At 36.5% G+C, this 21,598-nt stretch overlaps 1 protein-coding gene across 3 annotated transcripts in view; it reads left to right on the top strand.

The window, feature by feature from the left end:
- SMG1 (SMG1 nonsense mediated mRNA decay associated PI3K related kinase) overlaps positions 1–21,598 on the top strand; it is a 66,476-nt gene that overhangs the window by 40,405 nt on the left and 4,473 nt on the right. For all 3 annotated transcript variants that reach the window (XM_082772119.1, XM_082772121.1, XM_082772120.1), the window contains 30 exons: positions 157–405; positions 699–983; positions 1,960–2,104; positions 2,373–2,511; positions 2,817–3,047; positions 3,145–3,322; positions 4,123–4,284; positions 4,580–4,797; positions 4,997–5,151; positions 6,138–6,360; positions 7,180–7,426; positions 8,032–8,261; positions 8,836–9,084; positions 9,480–9,618; positions 9,707–9,816; positions 10,823–11,041; positions 11,464–11,654; positions 12,278–12,450; positions 12,847–13,126; positions 13,819–14,091; positions 14,211–14,445; positions 14,985–15,211; positions 16,470–16,620; positions 16,711–16,900; positions 17,129–17,598; positions 18,607–18,744; positions 19,666–19,818; positions 20,158–20,337; positions 20,560–20,787; positions 21,224–21,435. In XM_082772119.1, coding sequence (XP_082628245.1) covers positions 157–405; positions 699–983; positions 1,960–2,104; positions 2,373–2,511; positions 2,817–3,047; positions 3,145–3,322; positions 4,123–4,284; positions 4,580–4,797; positions 4,997–5,151; positions 6,138–6,360; positions 7,180–7,426; positions 8,032–8,261; positions 8,836–9,084; positions 9,480–9,618; positions 9,707–9,816; positions 10,823–11,041; positions 11,464–11,654; positions 12,278–12,450; positions 12,847–13,126; positions 13,819–14,091; positions 14,211–14,445; positions 14,985–15,211; positions 16,470–16,620; positions 16,711–16,900; positions 17,129–17,598; positions 18,607–18,744; positions 19,666–19,818; positions 20,158–20,337; positions 20,560–20,787; positions 21,224–21,435 — 6,280 coding nt within the window. The remainder of the gene's footprint in view (positions 1–156; positions 406–698; positions 984–1,959; positions 2,105–2,372; positions 2,512–2,816; positions 3,048–3,144; positions 3,323–4,122; positions 4,285–4,579; positions 4,798–4,996; positions 5,152–6,137; positions 6,361–7,179; positions 7,427–8,031; positions 8,262–8,835; positions 9,085–9,479; positions 9,619–9,706; positions 9,817–10,822; positions 11,042–11,463; positions 11,655–12,277; positions 12,451–12,846; positions 13,127–13,818; positions 14,092–14,210; positions 14,446–14,984; positions 15,212–16,469; positions 16,621–16,710; positions 16,901–17,128; positions 17,599–18,606; positions 18,745–19,665; positions 19,819–20,157; positions 20,338–20,559; positions 20,788–21,223; positions 21,436–21,598) is intronic.

Below are 21,598 nucleotides of genomic sequence, written 5' to 3'. Positions count from 1 at the left end.
ATAAAAATGAAATAGTTGAAATTTCTTAAAGAATTTTTAGGAAATAAGGGTTGAGCAAGTTTTTTTAACTGCTGGCCATATTGGACAAACTATGCTGCAGGTACAACTATTGTTTGTTTAATAACTTTGTTTAGAATGTCTTGCTTTCTTCTTCAGAACCAACAGTCCCAATTAAGAGTCATCTAATGGAGCTGGGCTTAACAGCAGCAAAATTTGCACGGAAGCGAGGAAATATTGCCCTAGCTACAAGATTGCTTGCTCAATGCAGTGAAGTTCAGCTAGGAAAAACCACCACTGCACAAGACTTAGTCCAGCACTTTAAAAAATTGTCTGCACCAGGTCAGATAGATGAAAAATGGGGTCCTGAACTTGATATTGAGAAAACAAAATTGTTATACACAGCAGGTGAGTTTTTGCTAATTGTTGTAGATCCTTGATCTTCTTGTCCTCATAACCAGGCTAATTTCCCTGACCTTGAGTAAATCATAATAGGACAGTATCATTAGGAATTGCTTTCATCCTATAACTGTTGTCTCAAAGTGTCTTCAAACAATCCTTTCTTACTTTCTATTTTTGACTTTAAAAGAGACTTTCACTGTAAACTATGTTGTTACAAGCTGTATCCAAATATGCTGAATTTCAGACTTGTTTGGAATTAAGTTAAACACTACTGAAAATACACTTTTCATGATGTGCAGGTCAGTCAACACATGCCATGGAAATGCTGAGTTCTTGTGCCATATCATTTTGCAAATCTGCCAAGGCTGAATATGCCGTTGCTAAATCTATTCTTACACTGGCTAAATGGATTCAAGCTGAATGGAAAGAAATCTCAGGACAGTTGAAACAAGTATATCGAGCTCGACAGCAGCAGAATCACACTGGTCTGTCTACCTTGTCTAAAAACATATATACTTTGATTGATCTCCCAGCTGTTAATACACTAGAAGAAGAATATCCCAGGATTGAAAGTGAATCTACAGGTAGAAGTGTTCTCCTGCTTCCTTGGTTTTTGATAAATAGTTACTGATGGTTCCAGTAAGGGATAGCACCAGTTATATTGATAGCATGAGCAATCCATCACTTATGTACTTATTTTACTAACGTGCATACGAACAGTGTGCCTCTGTCTATAGGCAAGTATCCACAACTTAAAAAATAAAAATAAACAATACTTACTTGTAACAAGAAGAAAATATGAGATGATATCTTCTGGTATTTTTGTCATTCTGTGCCTGAACGAGAAACTGGAATTTGTTTATAGAAGAAGGATATAAAATATTTTTATGATTGGCTCCTTTCAGATTCTACATTTGTTAAAGTTTGAATGAGAGGAGATCTTTTAGGTTAAGCATTGAAACACATTTTGAAAACTCTGATAAATGTGAGAAGTATTTACCTTAGGTTTTCTTGTGATCTTTAATCTATGCTTAATCTGAAGGTTTTTCTTGTTGCATCAAGTGCACTCTAATTCCCAATTTTTGCCAGACTTTTCAAATGTCAAGATAATTCTTTCTTTGTTTAAAAGTGGATTTAACCTATAATTCAGTACCTCTTTTCCAGGGTCAGAATTTGTAGAACTGTTATTAGATATCAAGTAGTTGGTGCTTTTTGATTTGATGAAGAAGAAAATTAAATATGCAAGTAAACATACACGCTGCCTTAGGTACTTCATGGAAGTCTGCTTTCTGCACTTAGATGTCACGAATCTATTGTTTTCTGTGAAAGAGAAAACAGCTGTAGAGCACAGGCAGTGGTTGTTAGCAAATGGAAAACTGGTGTTTTGTAGCCAATGTCAGAACTGAAAAATAATTTTTTTTGGAAATTTTGACTCTTTGGGAACTGGCGTGACCAAAAAGAACTATGTACTTATAATACTTCGCTATTGTTTTGTAAGTTGAGGAAACTAGAAGTATGTTTTACATCATAAAATATGTCGTTCTGTTTGTTTTGTTACAGTAAATATTGGAGTTGGAGAACCTGACTTTATCTTGGGACAGCTGTATCACTTGTCTTCAGTACAGGCACCTGAAGTGGCCAAGTCTTGGGCAGCCCTAGCTAGCTGGGCTTATAGATGGGGCCGTAAAGTAGTTGATAATGCCAGGTAAATTCATTCTAACATTAAATGTATACAGCATAATTGATTCTCCTTTTTTAAGATAAAACCTAGCATTGTATTTATTATTACAGTTCTCTGCAGTCAGAAGACACACGTGAGCAGGGAACTAGTAATTTTCTCATGCCCTTTCTAAAAAATTTATTTCTGAGCTCTAGGATGAGGATTTATCCTTAAAGAAGTTCTTTACATACAATGTTCATGGGCTCTGCAAATATGAATATACTGGGAATCAATAACTTGTTACATGTTACAGTCAGGGAGAAGGTGTTCGTCTGCTGCCCCGGGAAAAATCTGAGGTTCAGAGCTTGCTTCCAGACAACATTACGGAGGAAGATAGAGAGAAAATCTATGGGATTCTCGGTCAGGCAGTGTGTCGTCCAGCTGGGATTCAAGTGAGTGTAAATTTGGTTGCTTAAACGTTCAACTTTGCTGTGAAACTTATTTTACCTCTAGCTGTCATTCGTATTAACACTTGTAACTGCTTTGTAGTTAAAATTCAGATAAATGCACAAGTTTTCTAAGAAACCAGCTGTTAACTAAGTGGCAACTCATCTGTTCTAAGGACTGTGGTAGGACAGTGATGTAATGCAATTGGGTGCGTTGCCCAAACAAAAAAATGGATTTGCAACTAATATGTGCTTATATAAAAGGTTGGGAGACTTAGTCAAAAATCTGTTCTCTTTTTATTTGCATTTAGGATGAAGATATGACTCTACAAATCACTGAAAATGAAGACAATGAAGAAGATGATATGGTGGATGTTATATGGCGTCTGTTGTTAACAAGTTGTCCCTGGCTTTCAGATCTTGATGAAAATGCAACAGAAGGGTTAATTAAAGTGTGGAGGAAAGTTGTAGACAGAATCTTCAGTCTCTATAAACTCTCCTGCAGTGCATATTTTACTTTCCTCAAACTCAATGCTGGTCAGGTTAGTGTCGTGCTGATTAGCGAAGTTCAGTTGCAAACATCTCTAAATGATTATATGACTATATACTTAGCTTACAGAAGTATTTCTTTCATTCAAGGTTCCACTTGATGAAGATGATCCTAGGCTGCATCTAAGAAATACTTCTGAACAAAGCACTGATGATGTTATTGTGATGGCAACCTTAAGACTATTGCGGCTGCTTGTAAAACATGCTGGGGAACTTAGACAGTATCTAGAGCATGGGCTAGAAACTACACCTACTGCTCCTTGGAGAGGTAGGTATATGTTACTTAGCTGTTAAATTACTTTTTCATGCCTTCACTAAATATAAGCAGGAAGTTATTCATTGCACTTTCATAAAACTTTGATTTAAACTTCATGGAGTGAAAGCATTTGTCTAGTAAATAACTTTATTCATGGTGTTCTTCCAGTTTCTGGCATGCATTCTGATTGTAGAATATGTAAACAGCACTGATTCTCCACCTGTCTTGAGACATTGAAAGGAGAAAGAAAATGTAGTTTGTGAAGTATTACATTATTTTACCACTCAAAATAATGTGTTTTTTTTCCCCAACTACAGTTCAGAGAAACATATGTGGCTAAAGCCAGATGTCTCAGTAGTTGTCTGTCACTGCACTACTGTTTCAGATTGATCAGGAACTTTCCCACAGAACATTATTGAGTCAAAGTTTAGAAGGCAACAGAGGAGGAGGTCTACTATTGCAAAATCAGGCATTCATTTGAAACATCCGGTTACGTTAACTTCAGGAACTACTAGTGTGACTCCCTTATTTTTTGAAAAATCATAAAACATGTAATGTGTGAAATTGAATTTCTAGTGTTTGACTAAAGGATTTATAAATTTCACCTGATGTCATGCTTGTTTGAGTTGAAGGAGAAAGCAAGTAATTGCCTACATTGTGAAAGACCATTATTTAAAGCCAAGAGAAGCTTTTGGGAAACTAGACACTTACATTCTCTTAATGCACGAGAGGCTTTTAAAAAACAAAAATTAAAAAATGTATCATTTGCAGTGTTCAGAAATGATTCAGTGTGTTTTTTCTTGTTTATAAAGGTATTATTCCTCAGCTCTTCTCCCGCCTCAATCACCCAGAAGTTTACGTTCGTCAAAGTATTTGCAACCTACTCTGTCGAGTGGCTCAAGATTCTCCGCATCTCATCCTGTATCCTGCAATAGTGGGAACTATTTCACTTAGCAGTGAATCCCAGGCCTCAGGTAAGGAGGAAAAATCAAAAGTTCAAAAATATTTTAGCCATGTTGAATATACTGGATAAAGTGATATTATTTTTTTTCAGTGACTTTGATACTTTCTATCTTAAGAACTTTGGTATTTTGTAACCTTTCTGAAGCCTTTTATTTTGATTTACCAGTTTGGCAAATAAGTTCTCAATTTTATTGTTAATTATTGGCCAAGTACATGATATAACACGGGATTCTGATATTAAATGAAGTATCACCTGATGTAGGTAATATTTTAACATCCTTTATTTCCATTTTTTTCCAAATGTAGGGAACAAGCTTCCTTCTGCCATTCCTACTTTGCTAGGTAATATTCAAGGAGAAGAACTGTTGGGTGGTGAATGTGATGGAGGGAGCCCCCCAGCTTCTCAAGAAAGCAGTAAGGATGACACAAAGGTTGGATTAAATGAAGATCAAGCAATGATGCAAGACTGTTACAGCAAAATTGTTGAGAAACTCTCTGCTGCAAATCCAACAATGGTATTGCAGGTAAATAAACCAAATGTATGTTACTTGTGTTCTTACTTCGAACCACAAAATACGTACTTTGTGTTACTTGTGTAGGGCTGCTGAAAGCACTTGATGCATCTTAGGTGCTTTTTGGCTGTCATCTTTCTCAAGTTGTTCATATACAATGATTAGTCATACTAATACTTCTTAAAAGTAATTGGATTTTTATTTTATACAGGTTCAGATGCTCGTGGCTGAGCTGCGCAGAGTTACAGTTTTGTGGGATGAACTTTGGTTGGGAGTTTTACTGCAGCAGCACATGTATGTCCTCAGAAGGATTCAACAACTGGAAGATGAAGTCAAGAGGGTCCAAAACAACAACACTCTAAGGAAGTAGGTCTTTTTTTTTTTTTTGCATAATTCAAGTAAAAATAGTAACTAAAATTGTTGATAGTGAAGGATATTATCAAAAAAATGATCAAGTGTTGCTCCTAAATTTTACTGTCCTAGCTGCTGCTTTGTAAGCTACTGACCTTATTCAAAAGCATTTTGAAGCTGCATACATCCAGTACTCCAATGAAACAAGAAGCAACAACAGAGTCTGTCTGTGAGCCTGTGCTGGGATTTCATTAGTAATAATGTGTTAGAACCCAATGCGTATTGAGTTGTGGTTTGTGATCCTATAGTTCCCCATTTCCACAGTTTTTCTTATGACTCAGCTGAGATGAGGACAAACATGTTGATGGGTGAGACCTGTTTGGAGTTTACAGTAAATGCACATCGTTGGAGTACACAGAACATCATAATTTGCTTTTGATTTTCAGTGTTGAGCAGGTCTTTATCTGGGTTCTCCTGTGAATGGATTAATGGAAGAAGAAAGCCATTCACTGGACACTTGGCTAAGCTTAAAAACACCTCTTGAATTCTACAGTGAAGTCTGAAATGGGATAGGAGAACAGGGCAATCAGTCATCCTCTTCCCCTTCTTTAGGGTGGGGTACATCTTCAGGAATTCGTAGTTAAAAGCTTTTTTAATAATGATAATTAGTTCCTTAGGATGCTTTAAACTCCCTGGGCTTCTCCTTTAGGTCTCCAGTGGTTTAAAAAAAAAAAAAAACACTCAAAAATTTCAGTTTGAAAAACAAACTATGATTCCATGTAACAGTCATTTCATGTGGAAATAAATACTGCTTTCCATTTTAAGATGGTCATTCTTAAAGACCTCATTGTAGAGGGATAATTTTTGTGACTCGGTGATCTTGGAGGTCTCTTCCAACCTAGATGATTCTGTGATTCTGTCTCATTTGCACTCTATTTTAATGCTTTGCTTTTGAAGTAACTTGTTTTAATGGAGCTAAAAGGATTTTTATTTTTTAATAGAGAGGAGAAGATAGCAATCATGCGTGAAAAGCATACAGCTCTAATGAAGCCCATTGTATTTGCTTTGGAACATGTACGGAGCATCACTGCAGCTCCTGCGGAAACTCCTCATGAGAAATGGTTTCAGGATAACTACGGAGAAGCAATTGAAAATGCACTAGAGAAACTTAAGAATCCTTTGAATCCTGCTAAACCTGGAAGCAGCTGGCTCCCATTTAAAGAGGTATTATATACGCAGACTAAGAGTATAATGTAGAGATTCTCCACACTATTACTGCAGCATGTGCTTCTTGTATCTCTCCGTAGTATTGTATTGCTATTGTCTTGGCATTTCAAAAGTGCTGCCTGAAATTTTTGTCTCCTCTGCAATCACCATAGGTATGCTTCACGCTGAAGCACAGTGACTTCTAACTCTATAATGAATGGTACTGATGCCTCGACTGTCTGCCTTATTGCATTTCTCTAGCCAGTGTAATTATTTTACTTTTTAAAATTCTCCATCTTCTGATGTATGGGATCCTGTCAGTAAAAAAGGGCAGTGGGCTTCAGGTTTTTTGGTCAATTACATTATCTTCTTTCTCTTCAGTTCCCTAACAAACTACCACAAATATGTATTTGTGTTGTCCACATGGATATCCATAGCCAACCCGATGTTTTTTAAAAAAAGCCTGATAAAACTTGTTTGCAAACAGACTTCTTTTGTAGTTCCTTCTGCTTTGCAGAACAAGCAGGCGTGCAGATACATAAACAGGATGTTGCTGAAGGTTGCTGTCTTTGTCCACAACTGAAATTCAGGAGCAAACTTCTTGAGGAGTTTGGTTTACTGTGACTTTGGTGCTTATCACTTGCTGCTTAAAGGATGCTTAGATTTTGTCACCTTCATCCTAAGCTATAAATGGATTAATAGGGTGCCAAGGTTGAAAAGCAATTTCAGAAAATCTCCATGCTTTCTGGAAGAGAAAATAAGATGTCTTTTTTTTTCATTTTAATATTAGCTGTTAAGGTTAACCTCAACCTAAATCAAAAACTTTCTTTGTAATAGGTTATGCTAAGTTTGCAGCAAAGAGCACAGAAACGAGCTAGTTATATTTTACGGCTTGAAGAAATCAGTCCTTGGTTGGCTGCCATGATGAACACTGAAATAGCACTCCCTGGAGAAGTATCAACCAGAGACACAGTCACAATTCATAGTGTGGGCAACACCATCACAATTCTGCCTACCAAAACCAAACCTAAAAAGCTGCTTTTCCTTGGTTCAGATGGGAAGAACTATCCTTATCTGTTCAAAGGTAAGAAATTGTTTTTCTCATACAAGTTACTGTTTCTTTTTACAAACGACACAGACCATATTGGAGTTGGAAAGATGCGTGGTTGCATCTACCTGCATAATACAGAATAAACGTTTGGTCCATCTGCTCACTCTTCCCTTTGTTCTACCTCATATATATTTATATATTTAAATATATACATATTTAAAGATTTTTGCCTTCCAAAGTTGAAAGTCAGGGTTGTTTCAGATCTTTTTTTCAAGGGTAGCATCAGTGTGTTTTGCCTGCACACTGATTAAAGTATCTGGGCACACTTTTCCAGAAGCTTAAGGTAGCACCCAGAAGAGAATTCTTGAGACTTCTTGCCTTTCCCATGAGGGAAAGACCTATTCACTGTGTTAGTTATTGTGTGTACTGTTCACAGACAGCTGTGATAAACCAATTCTAGTATGTAAATGCTATGTCAACATTTTGGTTTAGGCTGAACAACTCACCCTTAATCTGCCTAATTTATAAAGCTTTTCAGAGTCTGAAATGAAATAGGATTTCAAAAAATACTAAGTTTTGAGCTTCAGGAAAGGTATTCTTCTTGCCTAGAAACTAACTTTTAAATTAAATTAACACAGGTCTGGAAGACTTGCATCTAGATGAAAGAATCATGCAATTCTTATCAATTGTGAACACAATGTTTGCTACCATTAACCGTCAAGAGACACCGAGGTTCCATGCAAGGCACTATTCTGTGACACCTCTGGGAACAAGATCTGGCTTGATCCAGTGGGTGGATGGAGCTACACCTTTGTTTGGTCTTTACAAGCGGTGGCAACAGCGGGAAGCTGCTTTACAAGCACAAAAGGTAATGGCAGTATTCTCTGACATCCAGGACAAATCAGAAGGGCAGCATTTATTCTCATTTGCTTCTGCAATTCTAAACAGCACAGTTTTAAAAGATGTGGGGTTTGTTCACAATTAAGCAGAATGGTTCTGTGTATTTATATCTCTTGGGATTTTACCAGATGTCAAAGAAATTGCGTATATATCTTGTATTACAGTATGTATTACAGTATCTAATATATACTTTTCTGTCATGATAATTCAAGGAGAACTGTTTTCAAACAAATAGTTAAAATTGGTTTAAACTGTTTTAATTTCATATCTCATTCTCCACTCCTTTTCCATTTTCAGCGTAGTTTTTATGGTGGTGTTTCCAAAATTGACCTTGGCAAGAGTAAAGTTAGGCCAAAATGTAGTGTTTTCAGTATCTTGATTTTTTTTTTTTTTAACTATTGAACTTGAAAATAATTCTCTGAGCCATAGAAGTCATTGTTGTTAGAGTTTATTTCATGTTATTCTCACGTGGAATGCTGGAAACTTCTCTGTGCTAATGTGAGCTGTGATATGTAAACTAACATTTTTTTAATCTCCTTTAGGCTCAGGATTCTTATCAGACTCCTCAGAATCCTGGAATAGTGCCTAGGCCCAGTGAACTTTACTACAGTAAAATCGGACCTGCTTTAAAGGCTGTTGGGCTTAGTCTTGATGTGTCACGTCGGGACTGGCCCTTGAATGTTATGAGGGCCGTTCTAGAAGAACTGATGGAAGCAACTCCCCCAAATCTCTTAGCTAAAGAGCTCTGGTCATCATGTACTACACCGGATGAATGGTGGAGAGTTACGCAGGTAAGTTACAACAACTATCTGTTGCCTTTTAAAGGTTGTGCTTTGAATGGGATGAGGGGCAACAAAGGCCTGGGATGTGTTCAATCAATTCATGCTTCTGAGTTAGGTGAGCTAGCACTGCTGAAGTTTCAAGTAACATGAAATGTTGGTAGGAAGTGTTGTAGTTGTACCATCTGGAATAAAAAGTGGGTGTATACCTGATAGCTCTGCAGTATTAAACTAGGTTTATCAGCCTAAGAAATGAAAACTCTTGTAAGATATCAAATAGAAAACAGCTTGGAAAAAGTTGGTTTTGATTTGTCTTACACTTAAAATAATGTTTTAAGATGGTAGTCAGTCCAGTGTGTTGGCAGAGGATTCCCACAAATAATTTTTTCCTGAAACTCTCTTTAAAGTCGTATGCAAGATCCACTGCAGTTATGTCCATGGTTGGCTACATCATTGGTCTTGGAGACAGACATCTGGATAATGTTCTTATAGATATGACTACAGGAGAAGTTGTCCACATAGATTATAATGTTTGCTTTGAAAAAGGTAATTTAAAAAAATGCCTTATGTTATTCTAATAAAAGGTTTCCTTTCCTGGTAATTAAAAGAAACAACTTAAAATTTTATCTTAAAGGGAAAAGCCTTAGGGTACCAGAGAAGGTTCCATTCCGGATGACACACAATATTGAAACGGCACTTGGAGTGACAGGAGTAGAAGGGGTTTTCAGGCTTTCTTGTGAACAGGTAAGCTCAAAAATTTGAAAAAAAAAAAAAAAAAAAAAAAAAAAAAAAAAAAAAGAGGGCTATCAAATATTGTCTTAGATACCTTTATGTATCAACAGCAGAATGCTTAATAGAAGCCTTGATAACCAGGTTGATTTACCCTTCTGGAATATATACTTGGCTAAATATGCACTTTCATCAAATATAAGTAGTTTGATTAAGATGAACTTGGAAGAAAACGTAATGGCCCAAAACTAGACTGTTCGCTCTATATTCTTTTATGTAAATTCAGTGAATTACTACTACTAAGTAGCTAAAATTATTGGTAAATTTCTGATGATATTCAGGTTTACTAAAAGAATTCAGACGGAATGGAATTTAAGAAGATACTGATTCATGCCACATAAAGGGAATATTTTTTTGAGCTCTAATATAAAGTCTTAGCAAATGCATTCCAGGGCTTGCTTTTTTTCCCTAAAGGTGTTTTCAGTCTTGCTATTATCTTCCTTATTTTCTCATCCATGCTAAGTAGATAAGGTAGCTTTTCATAAGAGTTGTGGCTGTGACAGTTTTCTGTTTTGTGGCTTAGCCTTATAGATGTACTTTTAAAAAAAGGTAGTGGGGGGAGGACAAAAGGGATGTGACATGAGCATGGTTATCTTCTTACTGTTTGACACCAAACGAATAAAGATTAAATGTCTTGAAGTTTTTCAGGACTCTTTTATAAATGTGACAGAAGGTTGTTCTTTTTTTTTTTTTTTTTTAAAGCTCTGAACAAAAGAGTTTTCTTCAAGTGGCTGTTGCTAGAGTTTGTGTGGGAGGCTAGAATGCAAACTTTAGTGTTAGTGATGTTAGTACAGGTTAGTTGTGTTTGTATGTACTGTGGTGCTCTTTCTGTGTTTGAGGTGTTTAGGAATAATTGATGGATATCTGTAGCTATTCAAACATGGTACTTGAAATGCAAAATTCCACTCCTCTGCAAGGATAACTCCAAATCAAATGAGTCTGTTTAAAATACATGGTACAGGTCCTTCATATCATGCGGCGTGGGAGAGAGACTTTGCTTACGTTGCTTGAAGCTTTTGTTTATGATCCTCTGGTGGACTGGACAGCAGGAGGTGAAGCAGGATTTGCAGGAGCTGTCTATGGTGGTGGTGGCCAGCAGGCTGAAAACAAACAAAGCAAAAGAGAAATGGAAAGAGATATTACACGTAGTCTCTTCTCTTCAAGAGTGGCTGAGATAAAGGTGAGTTCGTTAAAATGCTTTTCGATTACATAACTGAAGTAGCCTGTGTGCTCACGCTTGGTTTATTTGTATTTGAGGGTGCTGGAAACAGGTGGTCATTTGTTAGAAGTATTTGACAAAATTTATTGAGCTAAACAGCATTTGTTTTTTAGGGAGGTGCTTGTATGGAACTTGACAGTGTTTAGTTTTCCCTTTTGTGTGCTTAACTATAAAACATGTTTTTTTAATGTTTGGCCTGAGGCTAGGGGTAGAAAAAATAGATGCTTGGAGAGAGCCATCTAAATAATTTCCTTTAAGCTTTAGACCTGTGGCACTGGAGGTAGTCCTAGATGAACTACATCACTGAAGTTAAGTGCTGTCATACATTTTCTCTTACTGTTTGAATTAAGTACAGTTCTCTAAGTTCTGTATCTTGTTTATAGGTTAACTGGTTTAAGAACAGAGATGAAATGCTGGCTGTGCTTCCAAAATTGGACAGTAGTTTAGAAGAGTATCTGAACCTGCAAGAACAGTTGACAGATGTAGAAAAATTGCAAGGAAAACTACTGGAGGAGATAGAATTTCTTGAAGGTGCAGAAGGAGTGGATCATCCCTCTCACACACTTCAGCACAGGTACATTTGAGCTAGGGCTTCTGTTGGAAATCTAATAGTAATGTAGTTGTTAGTTTAGTATGTATTTGTAAGCTAAGTGTTAAAAATATGTGTTTGAAAGAGATTAATAGCTGGATAAAAGCTATTTTTACAGTAAACAAGTTGTTCCTTTTACAGAAGAACTATTAAATCCATTTTCCTGATGAACATTCTTACGTCCTAGACCTTATGTATAATTCCATCAGGATAACCTCTGCCATTCCATGTTGCACATTTGACTCACAAGGCAAGACAGAATATGTTTGAAAGCTGGCTACCATTGGATTAACTGCATAGATGCATATTTCAATAAATGCATTATTGATATATAGTACAAAAGTTCTTGCATTTGTTTGTAATTCTTAACTTTATTCTTCAAGTTTAGTTGAAATTGATCAATGATTTCAAAATTGCATGGAAGTGTACATGCATGTGCAGTTGTTTTGTAGGAACACAATTATTAACAACACTTTTAGGTAATAGATGAGAATGTATTAATTTTCTGGTCAACAAGTTAGTGCAGTATTGTTCAGTATAGTTTTGTATTTAATATATCTAAGTGCTATTTTCTTGTAGTACTTGATTCTTTGGCTTCATTAATTCAGGTATTCTGAGCACACACAATTGCAGACTCAACAAAGAGCTGTCCAGGAAGCAATTCAGGTGAAGTTGAATGAATTTGAGCAGTGGATAACACATTACCAAGCTGCTTTCAATAACTTAGAGGCAACACAACTTGCAAGTCTGCTTCAAGAAATCAGCACGCAAATGGACCTAGGTATAAAGTGGTGGTGGTGGTTTTCCTTGTTTGTCTTAGTGGTTTGAAAAATAACTGGACTTTAATATCAGGAGACTTGGCCTTTAAATTAGAGGATACTCAAAGACTTGTGTATATGAAATGAAAAAATGGAGTGCTTCAAAGACTGATTTAGAGCACTTCAAGGTTTCTCTTCTTAGCTGCCTGAAGCAACTTGTCCATCTTGCCCTAGCTGTACATGAGATTACTCACTTGTGTTGAGATCAAAATTACCAATATGAAATCTTAATTCCTCCTTTACCACAGGTAAAAGACTGTTATTTTTTTAATGATGTTAATGCTTAGTATTTGTATGCTGTAAAACTTGTATGTTTCAAAGATAAGTAAAACCTAATTTTCAAACGTCTGTCTTTACAGGTCCTCCAAGTTATGTACCAGCAACAGCATTTCTGCAAAATGCAGGCCAGGCACATCTAATCAGTCAGTGTGAGCAATTAGAAGGGGAGGTTGGTGCTCTTCTGCAGCAGAGAAGATCTGTTCTACGTGGTTGTCTTGAACAATTGCACAACTATGCAACAGTGGCTCTTCAGTATCCAAAAGCTGTGTTTCAGAAGCACCGAATAGAACAATGGAAAACTTGGATGGAAGAACTTATCTGTAACATGACAATAGAGCGTTGTCAGGATATCTTTAGGAAGTAAGTTGGCAGAATAACGGATTGTTTGAAGAACTTAATTGTCAAGCTACTTGAGGATTTCAATTTTTCAATTAAATGCTTTTGCAAGGATTAATCTAATTATAAAGCAGAACAAGATTAAGTTGTAATTCTGGAAGTCTGAGGAGAGACAAAAAACTGCATTAAAAATACTGTTCTGGAGTTTAATCTGTCTACCACAGAAAGAAAAACCCAGTGACGTTATCCTGTATTAAACAGGCCTTAGGGTAATGGTATTTGGGGTTTTTAGGAACTTCAGTATTTAAAAATCACTTAAATCAACTAAAATTTATTTTCCTCTCATGTCAAGCTTTCAAGCATTTTTTTTTCCTCCTGAAGTCAAGGCCAGTTCAGAATTATTACTGGTTAGCTTGCAAGATCTAGATTATGTTCAAGAAACACGTTTATTTCCTATTCCTTACCTTCTGATCCTCCTTTGTCCATATGACTACTGTTTGGCCTCTCCTTGCAAATAATTTTGAAATAAGGTGCACAGTGAATTTATGACAGTGTCACTTCGGTAGCCGTCAACTGCTGTGGTATTTCAGATTTGATATGAAGGAGGTGATGTAGTAACTGCTCAGATGTGGAGTATTTTTCTTCCCCATAGAGCAGAATGCAACATGCTAGAGCTTGAGAAGGGCAAATTTTGTCATTGTATTTTTGCTTTACAGGTATGAAATGCAGTACGCTCCTCAGCCACCTCCAAGTATGTGCCAGTTCATAACTGCAACAGAAATGACTCTGCAGCGCTATGCAGCAGATATAAATAGCAGGCTTATCAGGCAGGTGGAGCGTTTGAAACAGGAAGCAGTTACTGTACCTGTCTGTGAAGAGCAGCTGAAAGAAATTGAACGTTGCATAAAAGTTTTCCTCCATGAAAATGGAGAGGAGGGCTCATTGAGCTTAGCAAGTGTTATCATCTCTGCTCTTTGTACGCTGACAAGGTGAGCTGCCCGTTTTGAATTTTTCTGTATGCATTCATGCTTGAGACCCCGTAAAAGGAATATTCATAGCTATGTGGAGAATGCAGTATCAGACAGATCATCTATTATAATCTGTCCAGGCGAAATCTAATGATGGAAGGTGCAGCATCTAGTGCTGGAGAGCAGCTGGTTGACTTAACTTCAAGAGACGGAGCCTGGTTCTTGGAGGAGCTCTGCAGCATGAGTGGGAATGTCACATGCCTTGTGCAGCTGCTGAAGCAGTGTCATCTTGTACCCCAGGACTTGGATATTCCTAACCCAGTTGAAGCATCAGAAGCTGTTCATTTAGCTAATGGAGTATACATCTCACTTCAGGTGATACTTATTTTTCTGTAATATCTTCTTCCCTCATCTTCAACCTTCTAGGCCTTCTAAGCTCTGGAAAGCTTTTTATTATTTTTCCTTGCTTAGTCCAGACAGTTTATCAAATCGTGCAGTTAGTAACTTAACTCGCTCACGTTTTCTTTTCTATGGTGCAACTATGTCGTTTTATAAAATTGATTTGCCAAGTGTGATTGGTCTACACACCACTAATCCTCTGCTGAGGATTGCTGTAAGGTATTGCTGCTGTTGCTGTTGAAGTAGTTGTTGCTGCATTGTGCAAATGTTAGACCTTTGCGCTAGTTTGGGTTCTAATATGTTGTGGTTAAAATCTGCTGCTAAACTTAAATTTAGAGAGAACAATATCCCTGACTGTTCATGGGGGGGAAAAAAAAAAAGACCCTTGACTGACCAGCCTCATGTTAGATTGTAGATATTTACTGCAGGTGTAATACTGAATTTAGAAAGCTGTTGCATATGATACTTTTTGAAGAGTGGAGATTTCTTATGTTTTCCTGCTGAATTTCCAACAGGAATTGAACTCAAACTTCCGGCAGATTATTTTTCCTGAAGCGCTTAGGTGCTTAATGAAAGGAGAGTATACTTTAGAAAGTATGCTCCATGAATTAGATAACCTTATTGAACAAACAACTGATGGGGTCCCTTTGCAAACGCTGGTTGAATCTCTTCAAGCCTACTTAAGAAATGCAGCTATGGGTTTAGAGGAAGAAACACATACTCATTACATTGATGTTGCAAGGTAAGTAATTTCGTACTTTTAGTACGAGAGAGAATGAAGACAGTAGAATCATGTTAGTTTGTCTGAATTTGATTGTTTGAAGTGCAGACTTTTCTTGCCCAAAAATACCTTAAGCAAAGTGCAGCATCTAAAATGTGTACGTTTCTTCTGGGTGCATGTACATACATTTATCTACACACATGTATGCATAGATTTTATGGCTAAACAGAGTTTATGGTAAGAGGAGCATTTACATCTACTTAAGATAGACTTTTGAGTTGTTTGGTAATTGACTTTTTCCATAATTTGTAGTTAGGATTTTGCATGAAATCTTTGAGGGATGCTAGAAATAGAAACTGGTCCCTTAGTTTGTGGGAGAAACCTGTGAAAAGGAGAGCTTGTAACTCTGACACTATGCAGCTATGGCATTCTCCTCTCATCTGGAGCTTTGGAGAGCAGCTTTTGCATAATGAATCAGTGACTTAATTTAATAACAAAACAAAAGCCTATGTATCTTACAATGTGGGACAGTACCTTTCTGGGAAAAGTGCTTGCTGGTCAACTGAGCTGATTCAAAAGCTTCCTGCCGAGTTAAAGGAGTGGTCTTGCTGCTTCCTCTGAGACAGTTACAGTGGCTCCATAAGCGGTATAATGAAGTTTGCTATACCAATTGAAAACAATTTATTATTTTCCCTCTAAGTTAATTTTCTTCCTGCTTAACCTGTTGGCAAGCCTGCTCATCTTGGTAGGTGAGGGTCAGAAGTGATATAAGGGAGGGAGAGGATAAGACCATCCTTTCAGGAGTGGTAAGCTGTTAAACCATCTCAGCCATAACCTAAGATCTCATCCTCCACCCTTTTAGCCCATATGTCATTCAGTCTATTATATATGTGTACATTGTCAAAGTCAGTACTTGTTTTTAAGGAAGGAAAGGTAATATTTGCATTATTTAATATTCCTATTTTTTTTTTACCATGCTCAGAGGAAGTGTAGACTGTATCCTCTACCTATCATTTGACTTTATAGTTGATTCTTTAATACAGTCCTGTATTACATAACATCCTTGACTGTTCTCACAAGTCCAGCATTAGAACTCATGTGCAGAATCATATGGAAAAGGGGAGGACAAAGAGCCCAGGGAAAAAATCAGCTTAATTCTGAACTGCTCTAGCTGTAGGAACAATGAGTTTGAGAAAATCCTGTTTCTGTTTATTTGTTGGAGACTAAGTAAAAACATGTAATTTTTCCTTCTTTCTTTTAAAAACATCTTTATTTTAAGAGTACTTCATGCGCAGTATGGTGAGCTGATTCAGCCAAGGAATGGTTCTGTTGATGAAACTCCCAAAATGTCAGCTGGTCAGATGCTTTTGGTAGCATTTGATGGAATGTTTGCTCAAGTGGAAACTGCATTTGGTTTATTGATTGAAAAGGTATTGATTTGTTCTTTTTTAAGTACTCTTTAAGCCAGGAGTATTAGAGTTTTATAAATCAGAACTTTTTTTTTCCTTTACATTGCTCAGCTAAACAAGATGGAAATACCTGTTGCTTGGCGTAAGATTGACATAATTAGGGAAGCCCGCAGCACTCAAGTTAACTTCTTTGATGATGACAACAATCGACAAGTTCTAGAGGAAATTTTCTTTCTGAAGAGATTACAAACAATTAAAGAATTCTTCAGACTCTGTGGTACCTTCTCAAAAACATTGTCAGGTAAGTGCATGTTACCAATACGCAGCATCACTTTGTCTACTCTTCATCCCATTTTCTTTAGAGGAGAACACAAAATGAGAGTCACTTATATTGTAACTCCCCTTTCATATATGGCAAGTACCTAGAAGTTAAAAATAAATTCCTGTAATCTTGCTGGTTTTATGTCTGATAATATTTTTCTAGATGCATCCAATGTTTATAACAAAAATGTTTCTTTTCTTCTAAAAGGAATCAGTTCCCTTGAAGACCAGAATGCAGTAAATGGACCTGTACAGATTGTCAATGTGAAAGCCCTTTATAGAAATTCTTGTTTTAGTGAAGACCAAATGGCTAAACCAATCAAGGCTTTTACAGCTGACTTTGTGAGACAGCTTTTAATTGGCCTTCCAAATCAAGCTTTGGGACTTACTTTGTGCAGTTTCATCAGTGCTTTGGGTGTAGATATCATTGCTCAGGTAGAAGCTAAAGACTTTGGAGCAGAAAGCAAAGTTTCTGTGGATGACCTGTGCAAGAAAGCTGTGGAGCACAATATCCAAATTGGCAAGTTCTCGCAGCTGGTGATGAACAGGGCAACAGTATTAGCTAGCTCATATGATACAGCGTGGAAGAAGCATGATCTAGTGCGCAGACTTGAAACTAGTATTTCATCTTGCAAGACCAGTCTTCAGAGAGTGCAGTTGCATATTGCCATGTTCCAGGTAAGACTACACCATGTGTTTATTTCCAGATTGTACCTGTGGAAAATGAGATTTTGTTACTGTGTCTAAGCAGTACAGGAAATATATATTTTGTTGAATGAGCTTTAGAGTATTTTTATGGATTTTATCACACTCAGATTTTAGACTATTCTGTAAATACGTAAGGAGAAGTGTTACAGCTAGTTTCTTTGGAAGACTTCCTGTCTTGTAAGATACAAATGTGAAAATTCTCTTGAAGTGAATACAATTTTTTTTCAGTAACCATTAAGTCTTTTATTAGGAGAAAAAAAGCAATACATTTGCTTTCGTACTAGCAATATTGTCCTATTCCCTCCTGCCTTTTTTTTTATATAGAATATGACTGTAGAGAAGGAGCTTGCTTAAAACAGAGGGTATGTGTTGCTGAATGTCATCTTCTTCCTTTTCTTCTAAGTCTTAATGTGTGAAATCTCTCCTTGCTCCCCTGGTTGCCTCATTACAAAACATAAATAGTAGCAGGACTGATCCTGAAAGCATTGTTCTGAGACTTTAGTTAAATACCATTGTATACCTTGAACTTTATGCTGGTATCCAGTTGTATTGTAATATCAATGATCTTGATTTTATAGTGATTTGTAGGTTAAGGTCAGAGGCTTTGTCCGAGGTGATTACTAAGCCATTTCATAGACTGGTAAGAAAATTTGTCTGTTTTGGTTGTTATGCATCACAAGTAAATTGTTTCCAAATATTGATGATCAAAGAAATGTGAGTAAACAACTCCTATTAAGTTAATGACTGATTAATGGTCATCAGAGTGTCCAAGCAAACAAAACATGGATCACAACTACTTACATAATTAAGTATTCAATGTTTTAAAATTTTAAATGTTCTGGTTCTGTCTTCTGACACCTAATTCTTATAAGAGCATTTTAAAAGGTGTGCCAGAGTACTAGAACTACTGTTTGCTCATTGCAACATACTTTGCTTCACAATTATTGACAGTCAAGTGTTGTTCTTTTTTTCTTAAAGTGGCAACATGAAGATCTCCTTATTAGTCGCCCTCAAGCCATTTCTGTTACTCCTCCACCTCGTTCTGCAATTTTAGCCAGCATGAAGAAGAAACTTCATACACTCAGTCAGATTGAAGCTTCAATCGCAACAGTCCAGGTACGGCTGTTTCTGGGGAGTTTTTTCAGTAGCATGTTGGAGTGTGACTCTAACCATGTGCTTGCTGCAAGATTATCTGCCACCTCTGGATTTTCTTGCTCTCAAAGCACAAATTTGTGGTATTTTCAGTGTTTTTTCCAATCTACTTTGTCATGCTCTGATTGTGTAGTGTTGCACTGATTATGTGTACTACTACATTATTTGGTTTTGCTGTCTCCTAATACACAGTATTCTCTCTGGAATACCATTTCATGAGCAAAAACCCTGGTACATAAAAAACCACTTGATTCTGAAGGCTGATATGCACCTAGTCTTTGAATATCAGACTTAAGTCATCCTTACTGTTATTTCTGTTGCAATCAAGTGTCAGAAACTTCATTTGTAGGTCCGGGCAAATCGCTTACTCTATTGAGATTTCTGTATGCTCTGGCTTGACTCATCTTTTTAGACTTTCGGATATCAGCAACATAGGTAGTTTAATTGTTTTAAAAATATATATGTATACTGTTTAGCTTGTTGAATTGTAATTTTGATTTTAGTTGTGAAGATCCTTTAATAATTTTTTGAAGTTTATTTGTAAAATAATCTAGGACTCCTTGAATTTTTATCTAATTTTTAATCTAGAAATGTGATTACTCTAACTTGTTTTTGTGTGTTTTCTTTTCTGGCTGGGTAGAATGTAGACAGGTGACTTAATTTCCATAACAATCAAATCCAGTTCTGATGTGTATTGAAAATAAATCTTTAAACAGCATAGGCTAATATTGGTCATTAATGAATGCCTCCGTATTTTAAGTATATGGGTTTGCAAATGTATCTGCTTGTGCTGCATATGCATAATTTCTTTTTAAATTAGTCTTAATATGATATAGTGGATACATATTGATATATGCCTGTGTTTTTTTTCCTCCCCCATTGCAGGAGAAACTAGCAGCACTTGAAGCAAGTATTGAGCAGCGTTTAAAATGGGCAGGAGGTGCTAATCCTGCACTGGCACCAGTCTTGCAAGATTTTGATGCCACTATTGCTGAAAGAAGAAACCTTGTCCTGAAAGAAAGTCAAAGAGCAAGTCAGGTACTATATGTGTAGTACACACTTGATAAGTGCATTCAATTTCCGTTTCCTATTTGAGATTAACTGATTTATGTAGCAGATACTTTGCCTAATCGGCATTTAAAGAGCAGGCACAGATAACCAAATACTTCTGGGAATCCCACTTTAAAAGCAATGGGAATCATATAAGGGAGAGCTGCCAAGGGGCTGGATTACCCTGAAATGATACTGTTACTGTAACAGAGGGGCTTTACTTCTATATTTAAAATTCTCCTTCCTAAGGATATGGAACAAATACAGTTTGTGTAATATGCAGCTTAACTGGAATGTCTTCTTTCTCACTCTTGCTTTGACTTTCAGGTTACTTTCCTCTGCAGTAATATCATCCATTTTGAAAGTTTACGTACTAGAACAGCAGAAGCCTTAAATCTTGATGCTGCATTATTTGAACTTCTCAAACGCTGTCAACAAATGTGTTCGTTTGCATCACAGTTCAACAGCTCAGTCTCTGACCTGGAGCTTCGGTTACTTCAGAGAGTGGTGAGTAAAAAATCAAAACAAAATATGTAGCTCTACAGAATTGCTATAATTAAGAGTTCTCCATGTTGTCTTTCATTTGAAGTTAATATTATGCGTACCTCTTAATGGGTTGTAGATTATGCAGCTATTCCATCACCTGCTAAACACTTGGCAGTGGCACTGACACAGTAATTGAATTTTATCTCTGGATAGAGATACAGAAATATTTCTGTTTATTTTTAGGGCACTGGTCTTGAACATCCTATTGGCAGCTCTGAATGGCTTCACTCAGCTCACAAGCAGTTGACCCAAGAAATATCTACACAGAGAACAGTACAGACAGAGAGAGAACAACAAATAGAAACAGTTTGTGAAACAATTCAGAATCTGGTGGATAGTATTAAAACTGTGCTCACGGGTCATAATAGACAACTTGGAGATGTCAAGCATCTACTGAAAGCTATGGCAAAGGTATGCCTGAAACTTTATTAAACTTTTTGCTCAAAACCATGTCAGTACAGTTGAAGAAAAATAGCACTAGTAACTTTGCTTTTTGAAGTATATAAAAACAGTGAAATGCATTCATGCATGTGGAGTTCAAGACATGATTTTTTTAAAGATTAAATAAATGTTATGAAGCTTTTATTTCTGGAGTTAGGTTAATCGGGTTCTGGTTAAATTAAACCCTTTTTCATCATCTGTTCAAAGATTTTCTTTATGCTTTTAAAATCCTCTTGGCTTTTCATCAGGAAAATAATCATTTTCAAATTTGTTTTGAAATATAGCTACTGAAAGTTATGATTATTTGTAGTCAAATGGCAAACTGATAAGGCTAACAAATGTTCAGTTTCATTCTATTTGCCAAGATATAGCAAGTACTTAATCTTTTTGCACATCTTTGTTGCAGGATGAAGAAGCAGCTTTGGCAGATGGTGAAGATGTTCCCTATGAGAATAGTGTTAGGCAGTTCTTGGGTGAATATAAATCATGGCAAGATAATATTCAGACAGTTCTGTTTACATTAGTTCAGGTTATGGGTCAAGTCCGCAGTCAGGAACATGTTGAAATGCTGCAGGAAATAACTCCCACCTTGAAAGAACTAAAAACACAGAGCCAAAGGTAAGAAAGTCACCTTCTGTCAGCTGAAGACGTTATTTAAATCTATTTGCATATAGCAGAAATGCAACAAGGAGTACATAGTTGGTGGTTGTCTTAAAAATACAGAAATCTTTTTGCTAAGTTTGACTTATAACTTTCATTTTGAGTTTTCAATAACTTTAGT

The sequence above is a fragment of the Aythya marila genome (assembly GCF_965140915.1).
Source record: "Aythya marila genome assembly, chromosome: 15".
In the NCBI taxonomy this organism is placed as follows: domain Eukaryota; kingdom Metazoa; phylum Chordata; class Aves; order Anseriformes; family Anatidae; genus Aythya; species Aythya marila.
The sequence above is the reverse complement of the archived record's forward strand: the minus strand, read 5'-3'. Positions and strand labels throughout refer to the sequence as shown.